The sequence below is a fragment of the Pristis pectinata genome, chromosome 4, assembly GCF_009764475.1.
Source record: "Pristis pectinata isolate sPriPec2 chromosome 4, sPriPec2.1.pri, whole genome shotgun sequence".
Lineage (NCBI taxonomy): Eukaryota > Metazoa > Chordata > Chondrichthyes > Rhinopristiformes > Pristidae > Pristis > Pristis pectinata.
This window is the reverse complement of record NC_067408.1, coordinates 111540596-111568421: the sequence shown is the minus strand read 5'-3', so window position 1 is coordinate 111568421 and position 27826 is coordinate 111540596. Positions and strand designations below refer to the sequence as shown.

Here is a 27826-nt window from a genome sequence, read left to right as displayed (position 1 = left end):
CTTGTCAGCAAAACTGATGCTCCTTAAATTAATATACAATAAACAAGATTACAATATGGTTTAAACTGAAAGTCCCTCAGCCATGTATTGCACATTTCACAGTAAAACACGCTGATTAGCAGATGAGAGCAATGCCCCAAGATATTTTTTTGTACAGACTTTACAAAGCTGAAACAGACCATTCAACCCAAATCTTCACTCAAGCTTCCACCGACCCTACTTTACCTCACTGTCAGCACATCCTCCTAAATCTTTTTCTCTCACACACTTAATTAGGTTGTCTCCTGAAATGCATCCATACGTTCATTTCAACTACACGACACAGAAATGGTCCATTCAGACCACACTGGGGTTTATGGTTCACTCAAACCTCCCTCCATCACCTTAATCTGTCAGCAAAACCCCTAACATGCTTCTCCTTCATGTACCTACCCAACCATCCCTTAAAGGCATTTACACAATCCTCTCAACTACTCCTACTGGAAATGTTCCACATTCCCTGCATTGTTTTTTGGGGGGTAGGGGGATTCGCTTTCCAGTTTCTAATATTGATCATTTCTCAATTTTGCTCGTCCTCACAAATAAAAACATTTGCTCTGTATCTGCCCTATCACAAGCTTTCTTAATTTCAAAAGCCTTTATCGGATCATCTCTCAGCCTCCCCTTTTCAAAAACAACCCAGTCTGCTGCTCTATGATTGATAACCACACAGGTATCAAACTTCTAAATTACCCACAGCATTGTCTCCACCACATGAACGACAGTAATCCAAGAGGGGTCTGGACACGGTTCAATGTTTGGCATAATTTCTCATCTCTCCGAATCTCTCTCTAAAAATAAATCCTTATTTGTGTTATGGCCTAATTAACTGTGCCATCACTTTCAGAGCTTTGTGCATCTCCTCAGGTTCTTTTGCTCCTCTATACCAGGTAGATTCTTACTTTCCAGTAATTTGCAACCTTGTTGCATTTCCTAATAAAATATAACACTTCACATCGGCACTGACGCTTGTTTGCCAGTCAGTTGTTTTCTCTGAAGCATCAGAGGCTGAGGGGAGTCCTGATAAAAGTTTATGAAGTTATGAGAGGCACAGATAATGTAGAGTCAGAATCTCACTGCCCACCCCCCTCCTCCCTCAGAGTAGAAATGTCAAGCACTAGAGGACATGCATTTAAGGCGAGAGGAGAAAAATTTAACGAGGATGTGTAGGGCAAGTTTTTTTTTGTTTTACACAGAGTGGTAGGTGCCTGGAATGGGCTGCCGGGAGAGAGATGGAAACGGATACGAAGGTGGCACTTGAGGCTGTTAGATACACACATGAATATGCAGGGAATGGAGGGAGGGATATAGATCATGTGCAGGCAAGAGAGATTTAGTTTAATTTGGCACGGACATCAATGGCCAAAGGGTATGTTCCTATGCTGTACTGTTCCATGTTCTATAACCCATTCTGTAATGAATGATCTTTTGTTATTTTCTTCCATATTGAGTGCTTAATGCCATTTCAAATTTATAAACTGTGTTTGTTTCTAAGTCTAAATTTCAAACACCTCATAATAACAGGTTCCACATTTCCACCCTTCTCAGGGTGAAGAGGTTTATTCCAAATTCCCTGTTGGATTCGAGAGATATGTGATTAGTACAGGAAGTCCCCAGACAGGATTCCCTTCCTGAGAGCTGTTAATAACCTGAACTGTTCGTAAGTAGGAAAATGAACAGAAACAGCTGTGACAGGACAGCGAGCAGGCAGGGGAAGAGCAGCCACCAGCTGGCCTCAATGACTCAGTGAGTGAGCCTCCTCAGGCTCCCGGCTCTGCTCAGGGGATGAGGGGAGTGGGGAGAGAAGGCAGGCGGAAATGCCCCGTTCCCACCCAGCAGGAGATGCCTGCAGTCCCGCGGCAGCCGACAAATCCATCCCCATCCATCCTGCCCGTCTTCCAAACGCTCGATTGTATGTACAGGCTGTCCATAAGTCAGGCTTTCATAATCTGGGGAGTACCTGTATAAGGCATTCTCAATATTCTTTCAGAAACAAGATTTTCACGTGAAGCAATGGATGGCTTTACAACGGCACTCTATCCACTTCCTTACGATTCGTGTCTGTCCATCAAATCATGCGTTTTTCTAGCTACAAGTACGTTTCAATACTTGTTAAGTTGGTGTCAGCAAGATCCAGCAGCATGCAGGAGCTTCTCTTCACCAACTGGAAGACCAAACGTCTATCTCTCACCATCGACATTGGCCTTGGGGTCCGATGGAGTATCCCCACGTTACCATAATAGCTTTTAACCTGCTAGTTTGGATTCAGAGGCAGGTTAGGGCCTGGCAGATGGTCTATCCCTGCACCTCCCCACAGGAAGGTGCTCAGCCTCCGTGATGCTTGCATTGACCTCCGGCACCAGTCTCCATGCCGTGCCCACCTCATCTCCCTGTGGGTGGTCACTTGGCTGCTACTGCGAGGAAGTCACTGCGCACCTTCGGGCGTTCAGCTGCTGCAGCATGACCACGTCTGGTGTCCTCCGTCTGTCGCTTCGTCTCTGCCTGACTGACAACGGCTCTCTGGATACTTCATGGCACAGTTCAACCAAGGATATACAATCTGATACTGCTGCTCGTTTGATGTGATGATTTAGCAGCTGTTCTTTAACACTGGTTCGACCCAGGAACAGCATTCCCATACCAGACAAGAGTACTTTGCACTAGAGCAGCTTAGAGGGACCATGGAGGTCCTGATCACAGCTGTACATTTCCAGTGTCGAGTTACAAGCTTGCAGGTCATGTTGTTTCTGAAGCTGACTCTCCTCACACTGGTGTGCAGACTCATGTCTGATGGATAATCCAAGTCTAGGTGTCTGGTAACATTGAAGAAATTTAAAATGATCTCCACAACCGCGCACAACATAAAATAACTTACTCTTGGCCAGTGTTTAGTGGGCTCAACTCTGAAAAGAGTAGAAATGCAAAAGGTAGTCCCAAAAAAAGTAAAAATCCTGTTATAATAAAAAAAACACAACGGAGACTTAAACAGTGACCTAAATAATAACAAATCTTTAATTCAGCAGTAACTCAACAGAATCACATCAAAATTGAAGGCCTCATTCAGAGAGTCATCAACAGTGCTAATGGTAGCTGAATGCCTATAAACATCAATATGAAGCCAGTGTAAAACATGGTCATTGGTTGGTGGAATGATTGGAAGGAAAGTAACCATCATCTAAGAATCAGATACAGAGAAAGGTCATTTTGGCACAGGTACTCACGTTGGTCAATGGTAACAGTCGCTATTTCACCCGTGTGCTCTTGGCTTGCCAACACATCTGTAGGGCAGGAACAAGTCCAATTAACTAAATTACCAAAACATTTACCCCAAATATGTAATGAAATTCTGCGATGGGTACCACATTTATTTCATTTGACCACTACAAGTGTTAGTTTCAATTACAGCTTAGTGCTGAGTTAGGTGCTTTGCATGGGTAACTGTGGGGCAAGGATGGGGCGCTGGAGGTGACATCCCATCCACAGTTACACACTACTGACAACATATAGGCAGGCATGGTAGTGTAGCAGTTAGCGTAACGCTATTACAGCACCAGCAACCCGGGTTCAATTCCCGCTGCTATTTGTAAGGAGTTTGCACGTTCTCCCCGTGTCTGCGTGGGTTTCCTCCGGGTGCTCCGGTTTCCTCCTGCATTCCAAAGATGTACGGGTTAGGAAGTTGTGGGCATGCTATGTTGGCACCGGAAGTGTGGCGACACTTGTGGACTGCCCCCAGAACACTCTACATAAAAGATGCATTTCACTGTGTGTTTCCATGTACATGTGATTAATAAATCTTATATTATTCAATTACACCATTCAAACCAGTGATATCTAACACCATCTCCAAGTTCCCTTCCAAATCACAATAACTTGGATTGGAAATGTACTTCCTTCATCTATCATTGCTGGGTCAAAATCTGAAATTACCTACTGAATGTCCTGTGAGAGAACGTCAACTGCACTTACTGCAGTAGTACAAGGCTGCAGTTCACCAGCAACTTATTTCAAGGGCAGCTCGAAAGAATTTACAAGAGTGGGGAAAGAATAAATTAAACATTCCTTTGACTGCTTTGTGATCCATTTAGAAGCTCCAGTACTAAGCAAACAGAAGTGTGTGAAGGCACCGGGCAAGGACAGGATCAGACTCTGCTAACAATATCTAAAGATGACGAGACCAACACCATTGTGTTTGTCACTTCGAGGATCTCCTGTTCTTAGCTCTGCAATAAGGAACGAGAAAAAAATAGCTTAAAAGTCAAACTGTGGGAAAGCAGATGAATAACAAGGGAACAAAACACAGGGCCAAACAAAAAAAAAGTTCCAAACCAAATGGAAACTAACGGAAGATGAAAGTGGAGGGAAACATTTTTTGTGGCCAAAAGCGAGAGAGGCACAGATAATTGGTTTGATTGGTGGCAACACACGACTCTTTCCAAAACAACAGCTTGCATAGATTTTTAAGGTTTGAAGGGATGTGGACATCACAGCCAAGGCCACTACTTATTGCTAATGTCTAATTGCACTTTAAGGTGAGAACTGGCTGTTTTTTGAATGTTTGGTACAGCGGAGTAGTTTCCTGGTCACAGAGCCAGTAACAGGCAGTCACATTTCTGTGGATCTGGTGTTTCACATTGGGCAAGGAGGGCAGATTTCTTTCCCTGAACGTTATACAAACCAGTTATTATGTTATCCAACATTTTCCACAGTCAGCATCCCTGATGCCAGCTGTCTTTTTTCTGGAAAAGTGCAGATTAATTTAACTGTATTTAATACTTATAATGGTGAGACCTGAATTAGTGTCTCTTGAACCTCAGTCCAGGTCTCTGGTCTAACATAATTATTCTGCTGTTCCTCCTGCATTTATCACCCAGAGTGCACTAGGGCTTGGGTTGGTAAGGGTTAAATGTCCAAAAAGAATTACAGAGTATTATCAACCAAAGTTTAATATCAAACTACAATAAGAGATATTAGGTCAGTTGATAAATGAGGTACGTTTTGAGGAGCATTTGAGAGGAAATTATGGTGAAAGGGTCAGAGGTTGAGGGTTAGGGGCCTCAGCCATTGAAGATTTGATCGCTACTGTTGCTTTAATTAAAACCAGGAGGATAAAATTTGCTTGAATTGAAGACCTGTAGAAAATTAAAGAAGTAGAAAGGGGAGAGGCCATAGGGGACTTTAAAAACAAGGATGAGAATTCTAAAACTGAGATGGTGCCAAACTGGAAGCCAATCTAGGTCAGTTGACAAGGGGTGATGGATGAACAGTGCTCAACATCAGTTAGAGAAAGGCAGCAGAGTGAAGAAAGGTTCCATAAATAAAATTCCAGTCAGCCATATGACAAGAATACGTGAAAACACAAAACTGCAGATGCTGGAATCCAAAGCAATAACGGAAATGCTGGAAGAACTCAGCCAGTCAAGTAGCATCAGTGGAAAGAGACACCAGCTGATGTTTTGGGTCAGTGACCCTTCCTCAGAACCATGGGGAAGAGTGGAGGGTTTATAGTTTACAAAGCACAGCTGGGGAGAAGAACCAGATGCAAGACAAAAGCCTATATGGAGATAGGTTAAGACAGGTCAGTGGATAAGGGGCATGTGTAGTGACCTAGTGACATGGTGTCATGACAACAATCTTTCCCTCAGTGTCAGCAAAACAAAACAGTTGGTCATTGACTTCAGAAAGGGGGACAGTGGACACGCTCCTGCTTACATCAACGGTGCTGAGGTCAAGAAGGTTGATAGCTTCAAGTTCTTAGGAGAGAACATCACCAATAGCCTGTCCTAGTCCAACCATGTAGATGCCACATCCAACAAAGCTCACCAGTGCCCCTACTTCCTCAGGAGGCTAAAGAAATTTGGCATGTCCCCTTTGACACTCACCAACTTTTATCGATGCACCATAGAGAGCATCCTATCTGGATGCATCACGGCTTGGTATGGAAACTGCTCTGCCCATGACCGCAAGAAACTGCAGAGTGTCGTGGACACAGCTCAGCACATCACAGAAACCAGCCTCCCCTCCATGGACTCTGTCTATACCTCTCGCTGCCTTGGTGAAGCAGCCAGCATAATTTAGGACCCCACCCACCCAGGACATTCTCTCTTCTCCCTTCTCCCATCAGAAAGATACAAAAGCCTGATAGCACGACCACCAGGCTCAAGGACAGCTTCTATCCCGCTGTTGAATGGTCTGTTGAATGCTGTTGAAGCCTACTGAATGGTTCCCTAGTACAATAAGATGAACTTTTGACCTCACAATCTACCTCGTTATGGCCTTGCACCTATTGTCTGCCTGCCTGCACTTTCTCTGTAACTGTAACACTTTATTCTGCATTCTGTTATTCTTTTACCTTGTACTACCTCAATGCCCTGTTGCAATGAAATTATCTGTATGGACGGTATGCTAGACAAGTTTTTCACTGCACCTCGATATGTGTGACAATAACCAACCAATTTACCATTAGTGAGACATTTTAAAGAAATGGGGTGAGAAAGGGACACAGGCATGCTATGGGAAATGACGAGAGAGCAGTTAACCTGAAGTTGGAGAATTCAATGTTTATTCCAGAGGGTCCATTCCAGAGAGACTTTGCAACCCTCTGGAACAAACATTGAATTTTCTGATAAATTACCCTCTCATTATTTCCCATTATCTTGATTTTGTCCTCTTCCCATTCCAGCTCGCTGGGTCCTCTTTCCGTAGATGCTCTTTGACTGGCTGAGTTCTTCCAGCATTTCTGCTATAGATAAGAATACTTGTTGCACTGGGGTTTACTCACACTTCCTCAGCAATTCCAAGTGGCTCCACAGAATTTCTCCCTTCGGCACCCTCTGCAGGAACTCTTCCTGGCTGAGGGAACACAGGTCTTTCCCCATAATGGTCAGATCCTTCACATCCACGTCAATCATGGCAAACTCCTTCATTACCCACATGGCCCAGTGCAATACCTGGTCGACTGACCACTGAATTGGATCTAGAGCAGGGAAATGAAGACAACAAGATGAAATCCATTCTTTAAGGGGAAAAAAAATAACAGTTCTTTCTATTTAAATACAATCTCTGCCACGTTAACACAGCTGGAACATGCCCAATATTTGAGGGTGTAATTGTTGAAAGCTTCAGTGAGGGGGACAGGCAATCTGGGAAAAGTCGAGGGGAATGTGGGGAGAATAAAGTGGGATTAGTGTAAATGGGTCCCTGATGGATGGCATGGACTTGGTAGGGTGAAAGGACCCATTTCCATGCTGTATGATTAGTTCTTTATGGACCAGGGATCTGAAAACAAAAGGTTGTGAGCTAGCGAAATAAAATGTGGTGGTCAAAGGAGAAGGCACTTTGCATCCTACCCGAATGTTTTCAATTAAAACAGATTTGTCTGTTCTGTCGCTTAAATATATAATAGATTTTCTCCTCATTCGATTCATGAGCAAATACAGATCAGCAGCATATGCTGCCCTCGCTGGCAACATCCAGGTCCCACAGAACAATTAAAAATTCCAGCTTTGCTTTTATCGCCCTGGAACCAATAAAATGGTGATAAAATAATATTTGTGGTTATTAATGTCTGAAGAAACTGGGGCCAAAGCTGGGCCACTAAACCTCCACCAGTACAGATTAAGGGATGGGCTCTGTGTTTCCTGGAGAGGTAGAGCACATAAGAGATTCTTAAGGGATAGTAGATCATTACTGTAGCCTTGAACATGAACTCTTAAAACTACAAAGCAGCTATGAATGAGAAACAAAATAAGTAAGCGTTTTACAGTTTTATTTCCCCTCTTTCTTCGCTTGCCAATGGGTGACTCATTGCTAACATATGACTCCCTGATGCGAATTGATTATTTGGTACTGTACTCAGCTGCCCATTATTTCTGCCTCAGCACTGAGTGCCAACAGACTACTCGATTAAGCCTGAACAGTCTCATGTGTGGACCACAGCGTGACACTACTTTTAATTTTCTACTCTCATTTAGAAAAGTCATTGTATATCTGTTATTAGAATGGAAAACTGGTACATTAATAGGGACTTCCATTGGGATGGTATTGGGCAAGTTTTTGAGATGCAGCAAGGGAACCTTGACTGTCCAAACAGTGCTCAAATCGAAAAGGGAGACACCAGTATTTACATTCGGAGTCCCTCACTGTGATATACAGTTTCAAAAAGGTGAAATAAACAGTCAACAAGAATTTCGGTGGGAAATAGAGAAATGAGACAAAAGAGCAGAAGGATAGGCACAAGTGAAGAAGAATGGGAGTGGGCTATGGTGAGCATAATCACGAGCACAGACCAGATGGGCTGAACGGCCTCTCCCCATGCCGTACCATATGGAATTCCGAGATGTTCCTGCTCTTTCCGATAACCCTCGAGGGCAGCGGCCCATCGTGTTACTTGTTCCGAGGTCTCGTCTGGGATTGCCGTCAGCTGCTTAGAGCCATCCAACGTTATGACTTGTGTTTCCTCCACGAGGTGAGCCTCGGCGCCTGCCTGATGCGTCGCATCCGGGTCAATTACCACCTCGACTGTTTCAACCGGCTTAACAATCTCCAGGATGTTAAGCTTCGGCTCCACTCCTGCTAAAAGTAACAACACTTAAACAAGACAACAAGACGCGCTCTTCCCAACTAACAAGGGAGCAAAGAAACTATTGCCAAACTATACAGAGGAGCGATTGAACTTGTAGAGCAGGCAAGTAATTAGCAAATGAAACTGAATGCAGATAAGTACAAGGTGGTCCACAGTGGGAAGAAAGAATAAGGCCAGATAATCTTTGTTAAAATAAGGAACTAAATGGGAGAGAGGAATTTAAGGAGACAGATGAATAAATCACTAAAAGCACTGGGAAATTACAAAGGCTATAAAACAGCATGACAAGGGCGATGAATCATTTAAGCTTAAATGTATTAAAACTTGGTTAGGACATACTCAACTGCATAGAGAACACTTCTAACATCTGTATTATGAGATAGACATAGAAGCACTAGGAAAGGCATTAGACGACTTTCATAGAACAGTACAGCACAAGAACAGGCCCTTTGGCGCATGATGTCTATGCCGACCATGGTGTCAACTTAAACTCATCCCATGATCGATATGCCTCTATTCCCTGCCTGTTCATGTGCCTGTCTAAATGCCTCTTAAATGCAGCTATTGTATCCGTTTCTACCACAACTCTGGCGATGTCTTCCAGAAAAAAAAACACTTGCTTGTCAATTAAAGCTATGCCTTCTTGCATTTGACATTTCTACCCTGGGGACAAAGACTGACCATCTACCCTATCTATGCCTCTCAATTTTATATACTTCTCAGCTTGGCCCTCAGCCTCCAGCACTCCAGAGAAAACAAACCAAGTTTGCCCAAACTCTCCTTATAGCTAAACCTTTCCAATTCAGGCAACATCCTGGTGAACCACTTTTGCACCCTCTCCAAAGCTGCCACATCCTTCCTGTAACATGGTGACCAGAACTGCACAAGATATTCCAAATGTGGCCTAACCAAAGTTTTATATAATTGCAACGTGACTTGCCAATTTTTCTACTCAATGCCCTGACCAATAAAGGCAAGTATGCCCTTTGCCTGCTTTACCACCCTATCTTCTTGTGTTGCCACTTTGAGGGAGCTAAGGATGATACCCAAGATCCCCCTCTACATCAATGTTCCTGATATTTACTGTACACTTCCCACCTACATTTGACAAGGCTAAGGAAATTTGGCACGTCCCCTTTGACACTCACCAACTTTTATCAATGGACCACAGGAAGCATCCTATCTGGATATGGTATGGTATGGTATGGAATACAGCTTGGTATGGCAACTGCTCTGCCCATGACTGCAAGAAGCTGCAGAGAGTTGTGGACACAGCTCAGCATGTCACAGAAATCAGCCTCCCCTCCATGGACTCTGTCTAAACTTCTCACTGCCTTGGTAGAGCAGCCAGCATAATCAAAGACCCAACCCACCTAGGACATTCTCTCTTCTCCCCTTTCCCATCAGGCAGAAGATACAAAAGTCTGAAAGCACATACTACCAGGCTCAAGGACAGCTTCTATCCCATTGTTATAAGACTATTGAACAGTTCCCTAGTACAATAAAATGGACTCTTGACCTAAATCTACCTCATTATGACCTTGCACCTTATTGTCTACCTGCACAGCACATTCTCTGTAGCTGTGACACATTACTCTGCATTCTGTATTGTACTACCTCAATGCACTGTGTAATGAATTGATCTGTATGATCGGTATGCAAGACAAGTTTTTCACTGTACCTTGGTACAAGTGACAATAATAAAACAATCCAGTCCAACCTCTCGAAGTGCATTACCTCATACTTGTCCGGATTAAATTCCATTCTGACATTTCTCGTCCATATTTCCAACAGATCTAAATACTGCTGTATCCTTTAACAACCTTCCTCACAATCCACAACTCTGCCAATTTTTCAGTTGTCTGTGAACTTACAAATCAGCCCACCTACATTTTCATCCAAATCATTTACATAAATTACAAATAACAGAACTCCCAGCACTGACCCCTGTGGAACACCACTATCATAGACCTCCAGTCAGAAAATGCTCCTCCACCACTACCCTCTGTCTACTGTGGTCAAACCCATGTTGAATCCAAGTCTCCGTGGATCCCATATGCCTTAACCTTCTGGCTCAGCCTACCATAAGGGACCTTGTCAAATGCTTTACTAAGGTCCATGCAGACAACAACAACTGCCCTACCCTCAATCATCTTCATCACCTCCTCAAAAAACTCAAGTTTATAAGACATGACCTCCTCCGCACAAAGCAGGGCTGACTATCCCTAACGAGTCCAAGCTTTGCCGGATGTGAGCAAACCCTATCCCTAAGAATCATCACCAATAATTTCCCTACACTGATGCAAGGCTCACTGGCCTATAATTTCCTGCTTTGCTCCTACTGCCCTTCTTAAACAAAGAAACTTACAAGCATGAAACAAAAGGTTAAGCAGCCAGAATTTAAGGCTAAAGAGTGATCTAAGAGGTCTTTAAAAAGACGGTAGAGTTTGATAAAGGGGACCGAGAGAAGATATTTTCATTGAAATTAAAAAAAAACTGCAGATATTGGAAATAAAAATAGAAAAGATGGGAAGCACTTGGCTGGTCTTTGACCTGAAACTCTGTTTCTCTTTCTACAGATGCTGCCCGATCTGTTGAATCTTTCCAGTATTTTCTGAAGATATCTTAATTTGTGGGAGAGAACATTACAAGGTGCAACTAGGAGAGCTGCCGCCTCACAGCACCAGAGACTCGGATTCAATCCTGACCTCAGGTGCTGCGTGTGTGGAGTTTGCACGTTCTCCCTGTGATGGCACAAGTTTCCGCTGGGTACTCAGGTTTCCTCCCACATCCCAAAGACGTGCAGGTTAGTAGGTTAACTAGCCCTATAAATTTCCCCTAGTGTGTAGGTGGGTGGCAGAATCTGAGCGGGGAGTTGATGAGAATGTAGGGAGAATCAAAAGTGGGATTAATATAGGATTAGTGTAAATGGGTGGTTGATGGTTGGCATGGATTCAAAGCGCCCATCTCCCCATGGTCTCTCCCTCCAACAAAATAACAGATCTGGAACCATGTGACCCTGTTTGAGTTGGGATATTTGCAGGAGGAAAACAGGGCCATGGCCTGGCCCAATCACCACCAAAAAATGACACATCATGCAAGGTAAAATGCAGAGATTCACTCAATCCTCTATATCCTAGAGATTAAGGTCACATGCATGCCCCTCAAAGAAGGGTTAAATTTATATTCATGCACAAGTCCCCATGTCTGTGTTGTATATTCCTTGCATTTCTATGTGACTGAACAGCAACTAAAACCAAGGAAAGCTCCAGACACAGTTCGTGATTGAGGGTAAGCTGGCTAATTTTTTTTTTACTGGGCATGGCATGCGAGAATAAAGATGGTGATAGGAAAAATTCATGGCCTGCAGGGAAGCACAGGGAATGCTTGAAAGCTGCCTGTGTTTCAGCAGCTGTTTTCTATCCAATTCCACCCCCATCTCCGGCTTTCACTGCAGTCACTTGTGGCCAGACCAGTTTGGATAAGGGTTTGTTCAGTACCCCATTCATATAGGATAAAGGCAGGCTGAGACATGATCTCAATAATGCTCTTCACAGCATCTTATTCCTGAAAGTGAAGGGCGATGAAACAGACAGAAAACAAAATGAATACTCAATCTGCAAACGTGCCAATAAATTTCTGATAGGGCTTCTACTGTCAGCCTACTTAGGTTATGCATTCTGCTCAGAAAAAAAAAGTGTCTGTGCTTGAGCCTGGAACACAGCACGCAATCTAGAACAAGCTTACCTTGTCTGGAAATGACTTCCACGCTGAGTTGAACAGTGCCATCAGTTTTCACTCCCTGATCATACAAACTGCGATTCGGATCCAGCTATCAGGCAGACAAAACAAGAAAAGTTATCAGATGCAAAAACCATTCCCAAGTCAAATTCATCAACCATGATGCTGCTTCAACAGTACAAGCTGATTGCTGATAATAAATAAAAAGGCAAAAAACCCTCACTCTCCACACTGCAAAAAAAATACCCCTGGAGTTCCCTCTGGTGGAAAGGGATTACATTTCCAAAATTCATTATTCAGAAATAAAGCAAGCCACTGTTACCTTCGCTGCAAAGTCATTCCTGCAATAATCAGATAAGCTTAGTCAAGAAAGCTTATCTTCAGGCTTGCTGAAGGAATTAGTAGTGTGCAAATTTACAGCACTGAGGGATGCTACCTGGTCCGTCCATCATACTGGCTCGTGGGTGAAGCACAGCTACACTAATCAGTCTGATATTCTCTCCCAAGTATTTATCTTCTTGTGCTTGTCACTTATTCCTTTAAAGATGAGAGTTTCCACCTCTCCCATTCCAGTGAAAGAACATTCAGCTCCAATAACCCACTGTAAAATTTCTCTTAAAGTCTCCCCTCACTGTAACAATTTTAAATAGGATAACTGCTAATCATTAACCACAGAAATGGTCTTTAGCTGCTCACATTACAAAGGCCCTTGGAAATACTCAATTACTGCATCTTTGATTTCTCTGCCGTAACCAAGAGAATACCATTTCTAATCATTCCTTAATCTAAATGCATTCATTAACCTTAATCCGTTGCTTTACCAGACAGATGGACGGGGAAACAATGCTGTAGTTAAATGGTCCCCCATGAGCTTTAACTTGACCATAATTAAAGAGGAAAAACTACAAAGATAGAGCTCTATTTAAATCAGATTGTATTTGCTTTTAAGTGGATGGTGGCTTTATTAAAAATAGAATAAAGGAAATCCATTGGCCACCGCCTAATGCGCATATCAGATTCAAATGAATGAATGCATTCAATAATGAAAAACAAGCCACACTTTCAGCGTCATTCATGCAAAGGTGCTAAGATGGAGATCAGAGGAGCCCTGCATGACAGGAGGGAGAAATTAAGGGATGTGATATACACAGCTTTAAGGAGGCTGCTGGTATGAGACAACAAGATGGAAGGATGAAGGCAGAGAAGCACCAACACAGGTAGTACGAAGGCTGAAGCCTCAGGCTCTGGTAATGGAACAGTGCGAGGTGCAACATTACCCAGAGTACATGCTGGTGACACAGGGTTAGAAGTGGGGTACCCAAACTTTGGTCCACAGACACGGCAACTTTTGGGTTGACCTGAAGGGCCTCTGAAGTTCCACTGCTCAAGAGGGTGAAGCCATTATGCATGATGAAATGGGCCCTTCCTCTGCTTGCTTTGGTGTTGTGGAGAAAGTGAGTTGCAGAGAGATGGGATAGGACCATAGAGTCAGAGTTATTCAGCACGGAAACAGGCCCTTTGAGCTGATTCATCCACCTGAGCTAGCATTTGCCTGCATTTGGCCCATATCCCTCTAAACCTTTCCTATTCGTGAACTAACCTAAATGTAGGTTGAGTTGAGGAAGTGAGTTCAAGAGGAATTCAGTTCAGGAGTCTGGAGGTTACGTTGCAGCTTTATAAAACCCTACTAAGGCCGCATCTGGAGTATTGCATTCAGTTCTAGTCACCCCGTTATAGGAAGGATGTGGAGGCTTTGGAGAGGATGCAGAAGAGGTTTACCAGGATGCTGCCTGGATTAGAGGCCATGTGCTATAAGGAGAGGTTGGACAAACTTGGGTTCTTTTCTCTGGAGCAGTGGAGGCTGAGGGGAGATCTGCTAGAGGTTTATAAGATTACGAGGGGCTTGGATAGATAGCCAGTAATTTTTTTTTCCCCCCCTCAGGGTTGAAATGTGTAATACCAGAGGGCATGCATTTAAGGTGAGATGGGGGAAAGTTCAAAGGAGATGTGCGGGGCAAGTTTTTTTTTATATATACACAGAATGGTGGGTGCCTGGAATGCACTGTCAGGGGTGGCAGTGGTGGTGATGGATACAATAGAGGCATTTAAGAGGCTCTTAAATAGGTACATGAATGTGCAGGAAATGGAAGGATATGGACATTGTGTAGGCAGAAGGGATTAGCTTAGTTGACATTTGATTACTAATTTAATTAGTTCAGCACATTGTAGGCGGAAGGGCCTATTCCTGTACTATGTTCTATACACGTTGTAATTGTACCTGCCTCTGCCATCTCCTCTAGCAGCTCATTACATATACCCACCACCAATGGAAAAATTTGCCCCACAGGAGTCCCCTTTAAATATTTCCTTTCTCACCTTAAATCTGTGCCCTCTAGTCATAGACTCCCTTACCCTTGGAAAAAGACTGTGACCATCCACCTTATCTACGCCTTTTATGATGTTATAAAACTCCACAAGGTCACCCTTCAGTCTTCTTTGCTCAAGGGAAAATAGCCTCAACCCATCCAGTCTCTCCTCATAACTCCAGTCCTGGCAACATCCTCGAGAATGCGGTGGGGAAGCAAGGAAGATGCCAAAGTAGACAATGGGCAGAGAGTAGATCAAGTTGAATCAGTAACCATATTATGTTAAAAGATGATGGATGTCTTAGAATCACTGGCAGTGGCACACCTAAAGTGAGTGTATTCATGGTATTGGTTTATTATTGTCATTTGTACCGAGGTACAGTGAAAGCTTGTCTTGCATACCGTTCGTACAGATCAATTCATTACACAGTGCATTGAGGCATTACAGGTAAAAACAATACCAGAATACAGAGTAAAGTGTCACAGCTACAGTGGAAGTGCAGTGCAGGTAGACAATAAGGTGCAAGGTCATAACAAGGTAGATTGTGAGGTCAAGGGTCCTTATAACAGTGGGAAATTCTTCATAAGTTTTTCATGAGGAAAGCCCACCAGCATCGTTACCTTCTTGGGAGGTTAGGCTTGTCACTGAATACGCGAACAAACTTCTACAGATGTACTGTTGAAAGTATCCTGACTGGTTACATCATGATTTGGTACGGCAATTCAAATGTGCAGGAATGCAAGAAGCTGCAGAGAATAGTGGACTCTGCCTAATACATCACGGGCACATCCCTCCCCACCATCTTGAGTATCTACAGGAGGTGCTGCCTTAAGGCGGCAATATCCATCAAAGATCCCCACCATCTTCTCGCAGCTACCATCAGGCAAGAGGTACAGAAGCCTGAAGTCCCACACCACCAGGCTCAAGAACAGCTACTTCCCTTGAACCATTCAGTTCTTGAACCAACCGGCAAGACATTAATCACTACAGTTTAGCAACACTATGACCACTTTGCACTAAAATGAACTTTTTTTTTGTTCTAATTGTGTTCTCTCTTATAAAAATTGTGGATAATTTTATGTTTTTCTTGTGAATACTGCTTATATGATGCTATGTGCCTATAAATGCTGCTGCAAGAAAGTTTTTTCATTGCACCTGTGCATACATGGACGTGCAAGTGACAATAAACTCAACTTTTAACTTTGATCTCTAATGAACACCAAAGCTCAACTCAACCCTCCAGCTAGGATTTACTTTGGTGTTCTTTAGAGCGTCAAACATGCAGTAAAATTTTATGTAAATGCTGTTAAATAAGCATTATAAAATGATGCCACTGCTCATGCTCAGCATACTCCCTGCATCATTGGCAGAGTTAAGGCAGTAATTTTGCCCAGTAGTCTTCTGTACCGAGTTAAAAAAGGTCCTCTAAACCTGAAGGTTTGGGCATCCCTGGTTTACTAGGACGTTAAGGAGATGATGGTGATTGAGAGGCAGTGCTGCTGGAAAGGAGTCAGTGAGAATTAGGAGCTTGGTATTCAGATATCAAGGATGGAAGATAAACAATGGTTTCCCTATACCTGTACAATCTCTATAATCCCTGCATTTAACATTTTACTTAAAACAAGATGCCCTCAAGTCTCTGAGTTGAGGAGATTAACAAGTGGGTCTCAGCCTCTAGTCATGGCACCTTGAATCAAAATACCACAAGAAGTTACCAATGGACTGGCTCCTACTTAGGTAAATGGAAATGCTGAGCACCCATAATGCTGCAACTTTAACTAGGAGCTCAGATGGCAAAAAAAGACCCTCAGTTTTCATTCTGTTCAAACTATACACAGCCCAAATTCTGGCAGTTCTCCAAATAATCTCACATTAGATCTAGTTCTTTACCAGGATATCTTGAAGACAAATTTCGTGTGCTTCCAAGGAGCACTGGAGGCGTGGTTCTAACAGCTTCTTCAGATTACCGACAGGTTCATTGATGTCAATGGATTGGCTCACAAACTCTGCCGGTGTGATAGTTGTCTGCTCTGCAATGCTGGAAAAGGAATGAAATGGAAAGAAATGAAAGTAGTCGACATCACTCATCAAGAAGACGCAACAGACTGCAGATGCTGGAATCTGCATCACCAACCTGTGGAAGAGGGGAGTGACCAATGAGAAACTCTGCTGGACCAGCCACAAGTCTGTGGCTACAAGAGCAAGCAGAAGCTTGCAATACTGCAGCAAATGACACACTTCTTACTTCCCAATAAGCCTTGCCGTTGTCTAACAGGCACATATAAGGAGTGCGATGGAATATTCAAATGCAGTTCTACAACATACAAGGTAAAATCTAACAAACTACTGGGGGAACTTAGCAGGTCAAGCAGAAAAAGGAATAATGTTCAAGGAGCTCATGTGGATGTGTCAGATTAAACTCTGTGGTTCACATCAATAAAAATATTGGTGTGCTCATAAAAATCACAGATTTTACAGCAAAGTAAAAGACCATCCAGCCCTTTGCACCTTATCAGTTATTTGAAAGAACTGCCCAACTTATTTCCATATCTTGGATTTTTTCTCAAAACTTGAGAGTTTGCCTTTTGAGTTGAAAATGTCAAGTGACCTTTTGAAAGATCTTGTAGAATCTGCTGTAGACCTCACCTGGCTCCACCTATCACCTTCAAGTTCCTGTCTACACTCCGCCCTCTCATCTCTTTATACCAGCTATCTTCCCTCTGCACTCTTCGTCCTGATGCAGGATCTTGATCCAAAACGTTGACCATCCTTTTGCCTCCACAGATGCTGCCTGACCAGCTGAATTCTTCCAGTAGTTTGCTTTTTGCTTCAGATTCCAGCATGCGCAGTCTCTTGCATCTCCAGGCAAAACAATCTGCTTGTCATTTCATTCCCAACTTAAGCATTCACTCCCTCTACCACCGGTGCCCCAATGAGGCAGCATGCAACATTTGCAAAATGCAACGGAGCAATTCACCAAGGCTTCTCTTAACAGCACCCTCCAAATCAGTGATCTCTCCCAGCCAAGACAATGACAGCAGGCACATGGGAAAAGCAGCACTTGCAAGTTCCCCTTCAAGTCAGAGACCATCCTAATGTTAAATGATGATGATAGAGGCAGGAAGGTTGTTTCCACTGGTAGGAAAGACTAGAACTAGGGGACATAGCCTCAAGATTCGAGGGAATAGATTTAGGACGGAGATGAGGAGGAATTGTTTTTCCCCCAGAGAGCAGTGGATCTGTGGAATTCTCTGCCCAGGGAAGCAGTAGTGGCTACCTCATTAAATATATTTAAGACACAGATAGATTTCTGCATAGTAGGGGAATTAAGAGTTATGAGGAAAAGGCAGGTAGGTGAAGCTGAGTCCACAGCTAGATCAATCATGATCTTATTGAATGGTGGAGCAGGCTCAATGGGCCAGATGACCTACTCCTGGTCCTATTCCTTATGTTCTTGTGTTCCTCCAACATCCCGAAAATGTGTAGCTGGGTAGGTTGGAAACAAGGGATTCTGCAGATGCTGGAATGTTGGCCTTCATTGCTGGAGGGATTGAATTTAAGAGCAGGGTGGTTATGCTGCAACTTAACAGGGTACTGGTGAGGTACTGTGTGCAGTTCTGGTCTCCTTACTTGAGCAAAGATATACTGGCTTTGGAGGCAGTGCAGAGGTGGTTCACCAGGTTGATTCCAGAGATGAGAGGGTTAGCCTATGAGGAGAGATTGAGTCGCCTGGGACTATACTCACTGGAATTCAGAAGAATGAGAGGGGATCTTATAGAAACATATAAAATTATGAAAGGGATAGAAAAGATAGAGGCAGGAAGGTTGTTTCCACTGGTAGGTGAGACTAGAACCAGGGGACATGGCCTCAAGATTCGGGGGAGTAGATTTAGGACGGAGGTGAGGAGAAGCTGCTTTCCCCAGAGAGTAGTGAATCTATAGAATTCTCTGCCCAGGGAAGCAGTAGAGGCGACCTCATTAAATATATTTAAGACACAGTTATATAGATGTTTGCATAGCAGGGGAGTTAAGAGTTATGCGGAAAAGGCAGGTTGGTGGAGCTGAGTCCACTGCCAGATCAGCCATGATCTTATTGAAAGGTGCCCTACTCCTGCTTCTATGTTCTTATGTAAACACTTCTGTAGCCAAATACTACTTCCAGGTGAAGTAGGCATTCAATTTAATGTGCTGCATTCAGTGCTCATGATTTGGTTTCCTCTAACACAGAGGAGCCAACTGCAGACTGGGTGTTTGTTTTGCAGAAAAACAGCTTTCAATTTGCAAGGTCGACCTTGAGTTTCCAGATTACTGTTACTTTTAATTCTCCATCCCAGTCCAATCTCTGCATCTTTGGCTTCTTGCACTGTTCGTAGGCGTAACTAAGGAGTAACACTACATCTACATCAACAATTTCAGATAACCGGCCTTCCCAGTTTGTAGCAGAACTGGCCAATAATGCCAGCATTTTATTTCAGGTTTCCGGCAACTGCAGTGCTTGGCATCTCAGAGTTTCAGCATTAACCTTTCCCCATTCATTTCCAGACAGATAATTTGCAATGAGCACGTCTTTACCATGTCTTTCAGCAGGCAGGACCACCATCTCCATCAGTCTCTTTTGCTCACTCTTTGTCCTTTCTATCCCTCTCCTTTCTCTGCAACTTTTAAAATCTGAGATTTCGATAATCAACCTGAAATATTAACTATTTCCACTTCCACAGATGGTGTCCAACAGAGTAGTCAGATCATTTTGTTTAAATTTCAGATTTGCAGCTATTGATTTTCAATTTTCTACAAGGATTGTGTTATATCGGAAGGTGGGAAGGATGAAGTTTATTAGACTAATGAAGTCAGAGCACAATTCTGAAATTATGGAGAGGATCAAAGTGGGCAGAACAGGGGAAGCAAAAAAACTGCTGGAGGAACGCAGTGGACCAGGCAGCATCTGTGGAGGAGATTGATGGTTGACATTTCAGGTCGAGACCCTGCATCAGCACACACAACAGGGGAAGCCTTTCTTTCCATTCAGCTGTCTTGTACTTGCTCTGCAAGTGCTTGGTACTGATACCTGTCAATAAAAAATTCCCCGTTTACCAATAGTAAGCATCCTGCTTGAAGCAGGGATTAAACAAAATAATAACCAAGTAAAACCAAAGAATACATTTCAATGCACTTGACCATGAATGAACATGTCGATGGAAGTATGGGTTCTAACCAACCTTTCCTCTGTGCAATGCCGTTTCTCCTCATCATCTATTTCTATTTCTATTTCTGCTGATCTCTTTGTCATGGCTGTGGGATTTGGAACTCACAATCTGCATGGGAAAGGAGAAAAGGACAAATGGTATTAATTAGAAAAATAGAGGAGCTGCAGAGTTAAATATGACACTTGTCATAGCAGCCTACTTCATGACTCCTCAGTTACTCGGGGCTTCATTCTATCTTCTTGTAATCTTCATAATGAAGATGTGCAAGTTTTAAGCTGAAAAGTGCCCTTGAGTATGCATTACTTACTTACACAGATTTTTTCCCCAAAAATAAACTCTACTCATAATAAAAATATATACACAAGAATACACACAGCACAAAGTTCTTTACATTCTTATGCGTCACTTAGTCAATACATTAACGATAGCACTTTTTTTTAGGAACACACTGCCATTCATCTGGGCAACCCTGGGGCAATTCACCCTTCTGTTGTTTAATGGACTTCCCTGCTGGACTCAGCCCCTCAATATCCAGTAGCGGAAGGACCCTATAACTTGGCCCTTCCGCACAGAACCTTTGCATTAGCTGCACCCAGCTTCAGTGCGTCCCTCAGCAGGTACTCCTGCAGCCTGGAATGTGCCAGTCGGCAGCATTCCCCTACGGACATCTCGCCGTGCTGGAAGACCAACAAGATTCGGGAAGACCAAAGAGTGTCTTTCACTGAGTTGATGATCTTCCAGCATCACCTGATGTCTCTGTGTGTATCCCTGGGAAGGGCCCATAAATCAGAGAGTCCTCTGTTATGCAGCTGCTCAGGATGAACGATGACAAGGACCCTTCCAAACTTCTCCACACCCTCAGCAAATCCACAGTCTGCAAAGAGGTGGGCGAACACCTCCTTAGATGGCAAATGCCAGCAGAGGATTTAGCCTCAGGCAGGGGCAAGGTAGAATAAAAAAAGCACAGGTGACTTTTCTATCCTCACTGAAGTCCCTGCAAGCACTCTCCAGCAAAATCAGTGTCTTGGTTTCCTTCCTTTGTCCTCTGCACCCATTTTACTGCAATGTTCACTGCTAACCTGGCTGAGATTGACCAACTCCAGAGTGACTGGGAATTTTTTTTCTGCTTTATATGATTTAGGGCGAGAGATCACACACTCAGGCAGCAGCTGATTCATGGGGGTGGAGTACTGTAGAGGTGAGAGGTAAAAAGAACACAAGCTCAAAGCCATTTTCATACCAAGAAACTGTTTACATTTCTGTAAACTTCAACCAAGTACTGCTTTTTCCAGTGCCCTGGAGTCAGGAATTGGAGGCCCTTTCAACGAGGAACACATGATTTGTAGCTCAACATTATTTCCAGATCTATCCCAAGGAAAACAAGAGCAACAGCCTCTCTTTTGTGTGCCAGAGTCACACCATCAGACAGCTGCTTTTTATCTCACCAAAATCTTAAAAATCATTAGCAACTGATTTGTCACATGGGATTTAAATAAAATTGGTTCTGAGTCTATGAACACTTCACTGACTAAGGGTAGTAATTACCGCAGCACCCAGCCAGAAGGGTCGAGAGTGACACACCTCAGTCTGTAATAAGTTACTCCTCCGTAATCAGACCAGCAGCCGGGGCACTTCAGTTTCAATACCCTTGAATTAAGGAAGGAGAAACCCACCTTAGTCACAACACTAGAGAATTCAACTCTTGATCACGACTTGGTATACACAGGCAGCCGTTTTACATAGAACAGTACAGCACAGGCACAGGCCATTTGGCCCACAATGTTGTACCGAACTAATTAAGCTAATGACACCTCTACCCTTCTGCCTGCACATGATCCCCGAGAGCCTCTTAAACACCTCTATCATTTCTGCTTCCACAACCACCCTGGCAGCAAATTCCAGGCACCCACCATTCTGTGTTAAAAAAAAGGACCTACCCCGCACATCTCCTTTGAACTTCATCCCTCTCATCTTAAAGGCACGCCCTCTAGTATTAGATATTTCGACCATGGGGAAAAATGATACTGGCTGTCTACTCTATCAAAGTCCATGCCTCTCACAATTTTATAAACTTCTATCAGGTTTCCCTTCAGCCCCTGCCGCTCTAGAGAAAACAACCCAAGTTTGTCCAACCTCTCCGTATAGAAGCAAGCCTCTGAGCCAACTGTAAGAAAATCCAAACTACAGGCAGTTCTGCTATAACAAGTTTCCATAACGCGAAATGGTTATAACATGATCGATGGATTCGGAAACACTATGTGCATTACACGGGCGCATTGGTTATAGCACGATTGGAAAAACCTGTTTAACTCTGTGCTTTGAAGGAAACTACAGACTCTTCTGCTGGAAATGACCTTCTATAATGAGGTTTCCTAGGAACATAACTAATCACTTATTATAGAACAAAGCCACTAGTTAGCAGATTTCTCATTACAAAGGTTACTGTAAACCAAGGCCCTGCTGAGTTCATCTGCAGGAACGGAAAATTTAAAATCCCCACACACCCACTGTTAAATAACCATCTTCTTAAAAAATTGTTCATGAGGTATTTGCAACACTGGTATTGTCCATTCAGTTTCCCCCAAATGCATTAAAGCACTGTAACACTGAACTGCAGGAACTGATACTGTACACTGGTAACTGACTCACAAATCACTTGTATATTTTTATGAGAATCAACAGCCCTCTGGGACAGTCTTCTGGTATCAGCCTGGAAATGACCAGACATACCTGAATTCAGCTTCACTTTGAAGTACTACACAAAAAGTGCTGGAGGAACTCAGCAGGTCAGGCGGCATCCATGGAGGGAAATAAACAGTCGACATTTCAGGCCGAGACCCTTCATCAGGACTGGAAAGGAAGAGGCAGAAACCAGAATAAGAAGGTGGGGGGGGGGGGGGGGGGGGGGAGGAGCACACACAGGCAGGTGATAGGTGAGTCCAGGTGAGGGGGGGGGGAAGGTAGGTGGGTGGGGGGGGGGGGAAGATGTAATAAGCTGAGAGGTGATAGGTAGAAGAGGCAAAGGTTGAAGGAGGAGGAATCCGGTAGGAAAGGGCAGTGGACCATGGAATAAAGGATGGGGGCGGGGAGGACAGGCAATGGGCAGGTCATCAAGGTGGGGGAAGAGAGCCATGGGAATAAGGGAAGACAAAGGGGTGGGGTGGTTACCGGAAGTTAGAGAAATCGACATTGAGGCCATCAGGCTGGAGACTCCCAAGGTGGAATATGAGATGTTGTTTCTCCGACCTGCATCTGGCCTCAACGTGGCAGTAGAGGCGGCCATGGATAGACAGGTCAGGATGGGAGTGGGATGTGGAATTAAAGTGGGTGGCCACTGGGAGGTCCTGGCTGTTGTGGCAGATGGAGTGAACGTGCTCAATGAAGTGGTCACCCAGTCTGCGTCGGGTCTCACTGAATATACAGGAGGCCGCACTGGGAGCACTGGATGCAATAAATCACACCCTCGGACTCACAGGTGAAGCGCTGTCTCATCTGGAAGGATTGTCTGGGACCCTGAATGGTGGTGAGGGAGGAGGCATAGGGACAGGTGTAGCATATGGTGCGTTTGCATTCATACGTGCCGGGGGGGCTATCAGTGGGGAGGGACGAGTGGACAAGGGAGTCGCGGAGAGCACGGTCCCTTCGGAAAGTGGAGAGAGTGGGTGGGGGAAGATGTGCCCGGTGGTGGGGTCCCATTGGAGATGGTGGAAGTTGTGGAGAATGATGTGCTGGATGCGGAGGCTTGTGGGGTGGTAGGTGAGGACAAGGGGAACCGTGTCATGTCAGCGGGGGGGGGGGGGGGAGGGGGTGAGGGCAGATGTGCGGGAAGTGGAGGAGATGCGGGTGAGGACAGCATTGATGGTGATGGAAGGGAAACCCCAGTTACTGAAAAAGGAGGACATCTCCAATGTCCTAGAACGGAAAGCTTCACCATGGGAACAGATGTGGTGGAGGAGCTGGGAGAAGGGGATGGCATCCTTACAAGTGACAGGGTGGGAAGAGGTGTAGTCAAGGTAACTGTGGGAGTCAGTGGGTTTGTAGAAGATGTCTGTGGTTGATCTGTCTCCAGAGATGGAGACAGAGATGCAGAAAGGGGAGAGAGGTGTTGGACATGGACCAAGTGAACCTGAGGGCAGGGTGGAAGTTGGTGGCAAGAAGTTGATGAAACTGATGAGCTCAGCACGGGTGCAGGAAGCAGCCCCAATACAGTCATCAGTGTAGCGGAGAAAGAGTTGGGAGGGGGCGTCACTTTGAAGTATGATGGGAGAGGCAATGTGGAATACAGTATCTGGCTTGCTGATCAAGCACTGAACTTGCCATTTTACTACAGCCATCACAACTTACAGATAAAGAACAGCCCAACCACACGGGTCAGTGTGCTCAGAAAAAATAGAAGGGGGGAGAAAGGAGAAATGAAAAAACACGCAAGTGTCAAATCTTCGGTACCTAGTTGAACATAGGCTCTTGCTACTTAAAAACCATGAAAACAGATGGTGAAATGCCTACGCATCTAACATTTCCACTACTGATTGCAAAGACTTTGATCTTTCACTGATCATCAACACTGTTCCTTCAACAACCTACATTAGCCTTTTCATTAATCACAACACCATGAGCTGATTATCAATTTGATTTTTTTTCTCTTCAAGATCAACACACACAGTATTTTTAATGTTCAATGTTCAGCACAAATTACTAAACCCGTGTATAAAATTAGTGATGCATCACTTAGCCACACAGATCGGTAAGTCACAGGCTCAATCTTTAAACTACACCACGTTAATTGATCCTGGAGAACATGACAGCAGAGGCAGTATAATCACACCACAACATCGTTAGGCTGATGGAAGGAGATGGGGTGATGAGGGGTGTGGCACAGAAAGTAGTCCAAGTTTCCATTCCTGATCACTGCTCAGTGACCCCCAAAGAGAAAGTAGGCGCAAAGATAAAAATCTGAAAATCCCAGAAAAAAGCAGCAGGTCAGACTGCTTCAATGAAGAGAAAATAGAATCAATGTTTCAGGTCAATAACCCTGCACTGGGTAAGATGATGTTGGGCGAGGATCAGTATTATTCAATTAGACAGAATTTGAACTAGCACACAACACAAGTCACTGTATATTAATGACAGCTGTGATTTACTTTAAAGAAGCTTGCTGTCTCTGTCAAAACTGTGATAAAAGACCTTCTGCAGAGTGTGGCAATATTTGAAAATGCCTCATACAACAAAAAGCCTGGAAAAACAATCTAATCTATTGTGAATTGAACAGTCGGAGTACATCTTTCATTTAGGTTTTAGTGTGATTACGTTTTATGATTTATATTTTCCTCTCTGGAGATGCTAACTGCATTAACTTATAAATCTACAAGTGCCAGTCACGTATCACTAAATCACCCAGAGTGATCTGGAAATGGAAAACAGGGGCTACATCACATCTTTGTGTAATCATTCTGCACATATGCTTGCAGCAACCATGAACTCAGACAGAAGGAAACTTAGGATAACTGTCTTCCTATGTTTCAAGCTTTGTGTAGCAAATTGAATCATCTTACCCGCACGCAAATTCAAATCCTTTTCAATAAACTTGCCAAGACTTTTAACAATACCAGCTGACAAAGTTTCACAAAGACCCCACCCACCAGGGACATTCTTCTCTCCTCTTCCATCAGGTAGAAGATACAGGAGCCTGAGGGCATGTACCACCAGACTTAAAGACAGCTTCTACACCACTGTGATAAGACTATTGAACGGTTCCCTTATACAGTGAGATGGACTATGACCTCACGATCTACCCTGTTGTGACCTTGCACCTTATTGCACTGCATTCTCTGTAGCTGTGACACTTTACTCTGTACTGTTATTGTTTTTACCTGTACTACATCAATGCAATCTGTACTAACTCAGTGTAACTGCACTGTGTAATGAATTGATCTGTACGGTCTGTATGCAAGACAAGTTTTTCCATTGTACCTCAGTTCAAGTGACAATAATAAACCAATACAACTTAAAAGGCAATTTAGTTCCACTAGTTCTCTCCCCTAATGTGGGGAATAGTTGAAATGTATTTGTTAACACGGTAAAAACTATTTATTCTAGGAGAAAGAGTGAAAGAGAGAACAATAAAAGTGCTAGAAATATTCAGCAGGTCGGGCAGCAGCTGGGGGGAAGAGATCAGAATTAATGACCTTCATCTGAGCTTCCAGCAATGTTTATTTACAAAGCTGAAAGCTTCAAAAATCTGATACATAGGGTTTAGAATCAAATTGTGAATACTTGGGAAATCTTTCTTTTAAACTCAAGTGGTTAGAGTAAGAACAAGGCACCGTGCACTGTAACTGAGGCAACAGCAATGCATTTACAGAGATGCTAAATAATCAACTAAGAAGACAAACTACAAGAGTGTGCTGATAACGACAGAAGCATTGGAGGATACAAAGTTTACAATAAACACAAATATGGGCTAGGTTGGGTGAATGCCCTATTTCAACTACAAACAGAAAATGCTGGAAAACACTTTGACAAGACGTTGATTGTTTCTCCTTCCACAGATGCTGCCTGACCTGTTGAGCTTTTACTAGCATTTTGTGTCTTTGTTTCAGATTTCCAGCATCTGTACTATTTTTTAAAATTTTCATGTCGTTTCAATGCTCTGCATTCTCCGAGTGCAGAGAATAATGCATGTCAACACTCATAGAACACAGAACAGTACAGCACAGGAACAGGCCCCTCAGTCCATGATATTATGCCAAACTAATTAACCTAGTAATTAAATGCCTAACTATACTAATCCCTTCTGGCTACACAATGTCCATATCCCTCCATTCTCTGCAAATTCATGTCCCTATCCAACAACCTCTTAAACACCTCTATTGTATCTGCCTCCGCAACCACTCCTGGCAGCGCATCCCAGGCACCCACCACTCTGTGTAAAAAAAAACTTGCCCCGCACAAATCCTTTGAACTTTCCCCTTCTCACCTCAAATACATGACCTTTAGTATTAGACATTTCAACCCTGGGAAAAAGATACCAGCTGTCAACTCTATGCCTTTCAATCTTATAAACCTCCATCAGGTCTCGCCTCAGCAGCTCCAGAGAAAATAACCCAAGTTTGTCCACTCTCTACATGCCCTCTAATCCAGGCAGCATCCTGGTAAACCTCTTCTGCACCCTCCACATCCTTCCTATAATGGGGCGACCAAAATTCAATGTAATACTCCAGACGTGGCCCAACTATAGTTTTAAAGCTGCAACATAACTTCCTGACTCTTGAACTCAATGCCTCAACTAATAAAGTCAAGCATGCTGTGTGCCTTCTTTACCACCCTATCAACCTACGCAGCCACTTTCAGCAGGCTATGGACTTGGACCCCAAGATCCCTCTGTACATCAACATTGTTAAAAGTCTTGCCATTAACAGTGTACCGTCCCTTTACATTTGATTTCCCAAAGTGCAACACCTCACATTTGGCTGGATTAGATTCCATCTGCCATTTCCCTACTCATATCTGCACTGTATCCTTTGGCAATCTTCTACAGTATTCACAACACAATCAATCTTTATATCATCTGAGAACTTACTAACCCACTCATCCACATTTTCATCCAGATTATTTGTATACATCACAAACAGCAGAGGCCCCAGTACAGATCCCTGCAGAACACCACTAGTCGGAGACCTCCAGCCAGAATAAGTCCCATCACCCACTACCCTCTCTGTTCCATTGGCAAACCAATTCTGAATCTAAACGGCCAAGTTACCATGGATCCCACGCATCTTCATCTTCTGGATGAGCCTACCACGAGGGACCTTGTTAAACTCCAGCACAGAGATTCTAGACTGGCAGCAAATATACTTAGAAAGCAAGGTGAAAGAAAATAGAGAACTCTAGACTA

General features: G+C 43.7%; 1 protein-coding gene across 3 annotated transcripts in view; it reads right to left on the bottom strand.

The window, feature by feature from the left end:
- gabpa (GA binding protein transcription factor subunit alpha) overlaps window positions 1–27826 on the bottom strand; it is a 51962-nt gene that overhangs the window by 11479 nt on the left and 12657 nt on the right. For 2 of the 3 annotated variants that reach the window (XM_052014000.1, XM_052013999.1), the window contains exons 3-8: window positions 19945–20040; window positions 16619–16766; window positions 12368–12452; window positions 8359–8610; window positions 6818–7012; window positions 3261–3317 (exon numbers count right to left, since the gene is read on the bottom strand). In XM_052014000.1, coding sequence (XP_051869960.1) covers window positions 3261–3317; window positions 6818–7012; window positions 8359–8610; window positions 12368–12452; window positions 16619–16766; window positions 19945–20015 — 808 coding nt within the window. In that variant the 5' untranslated portion in view covers window positions 20016–20040. The remainder of the gene's footprint in view (window positions 1–3260; window positions 3318–6817; window positions 7013–8358; window positions 8611–12367; window positions 12453–16618; window positions 16767–19944; window positions 20041–27826) is intronic. The other variant, XM_052014001.1, reaches the window with a different exon arrangement.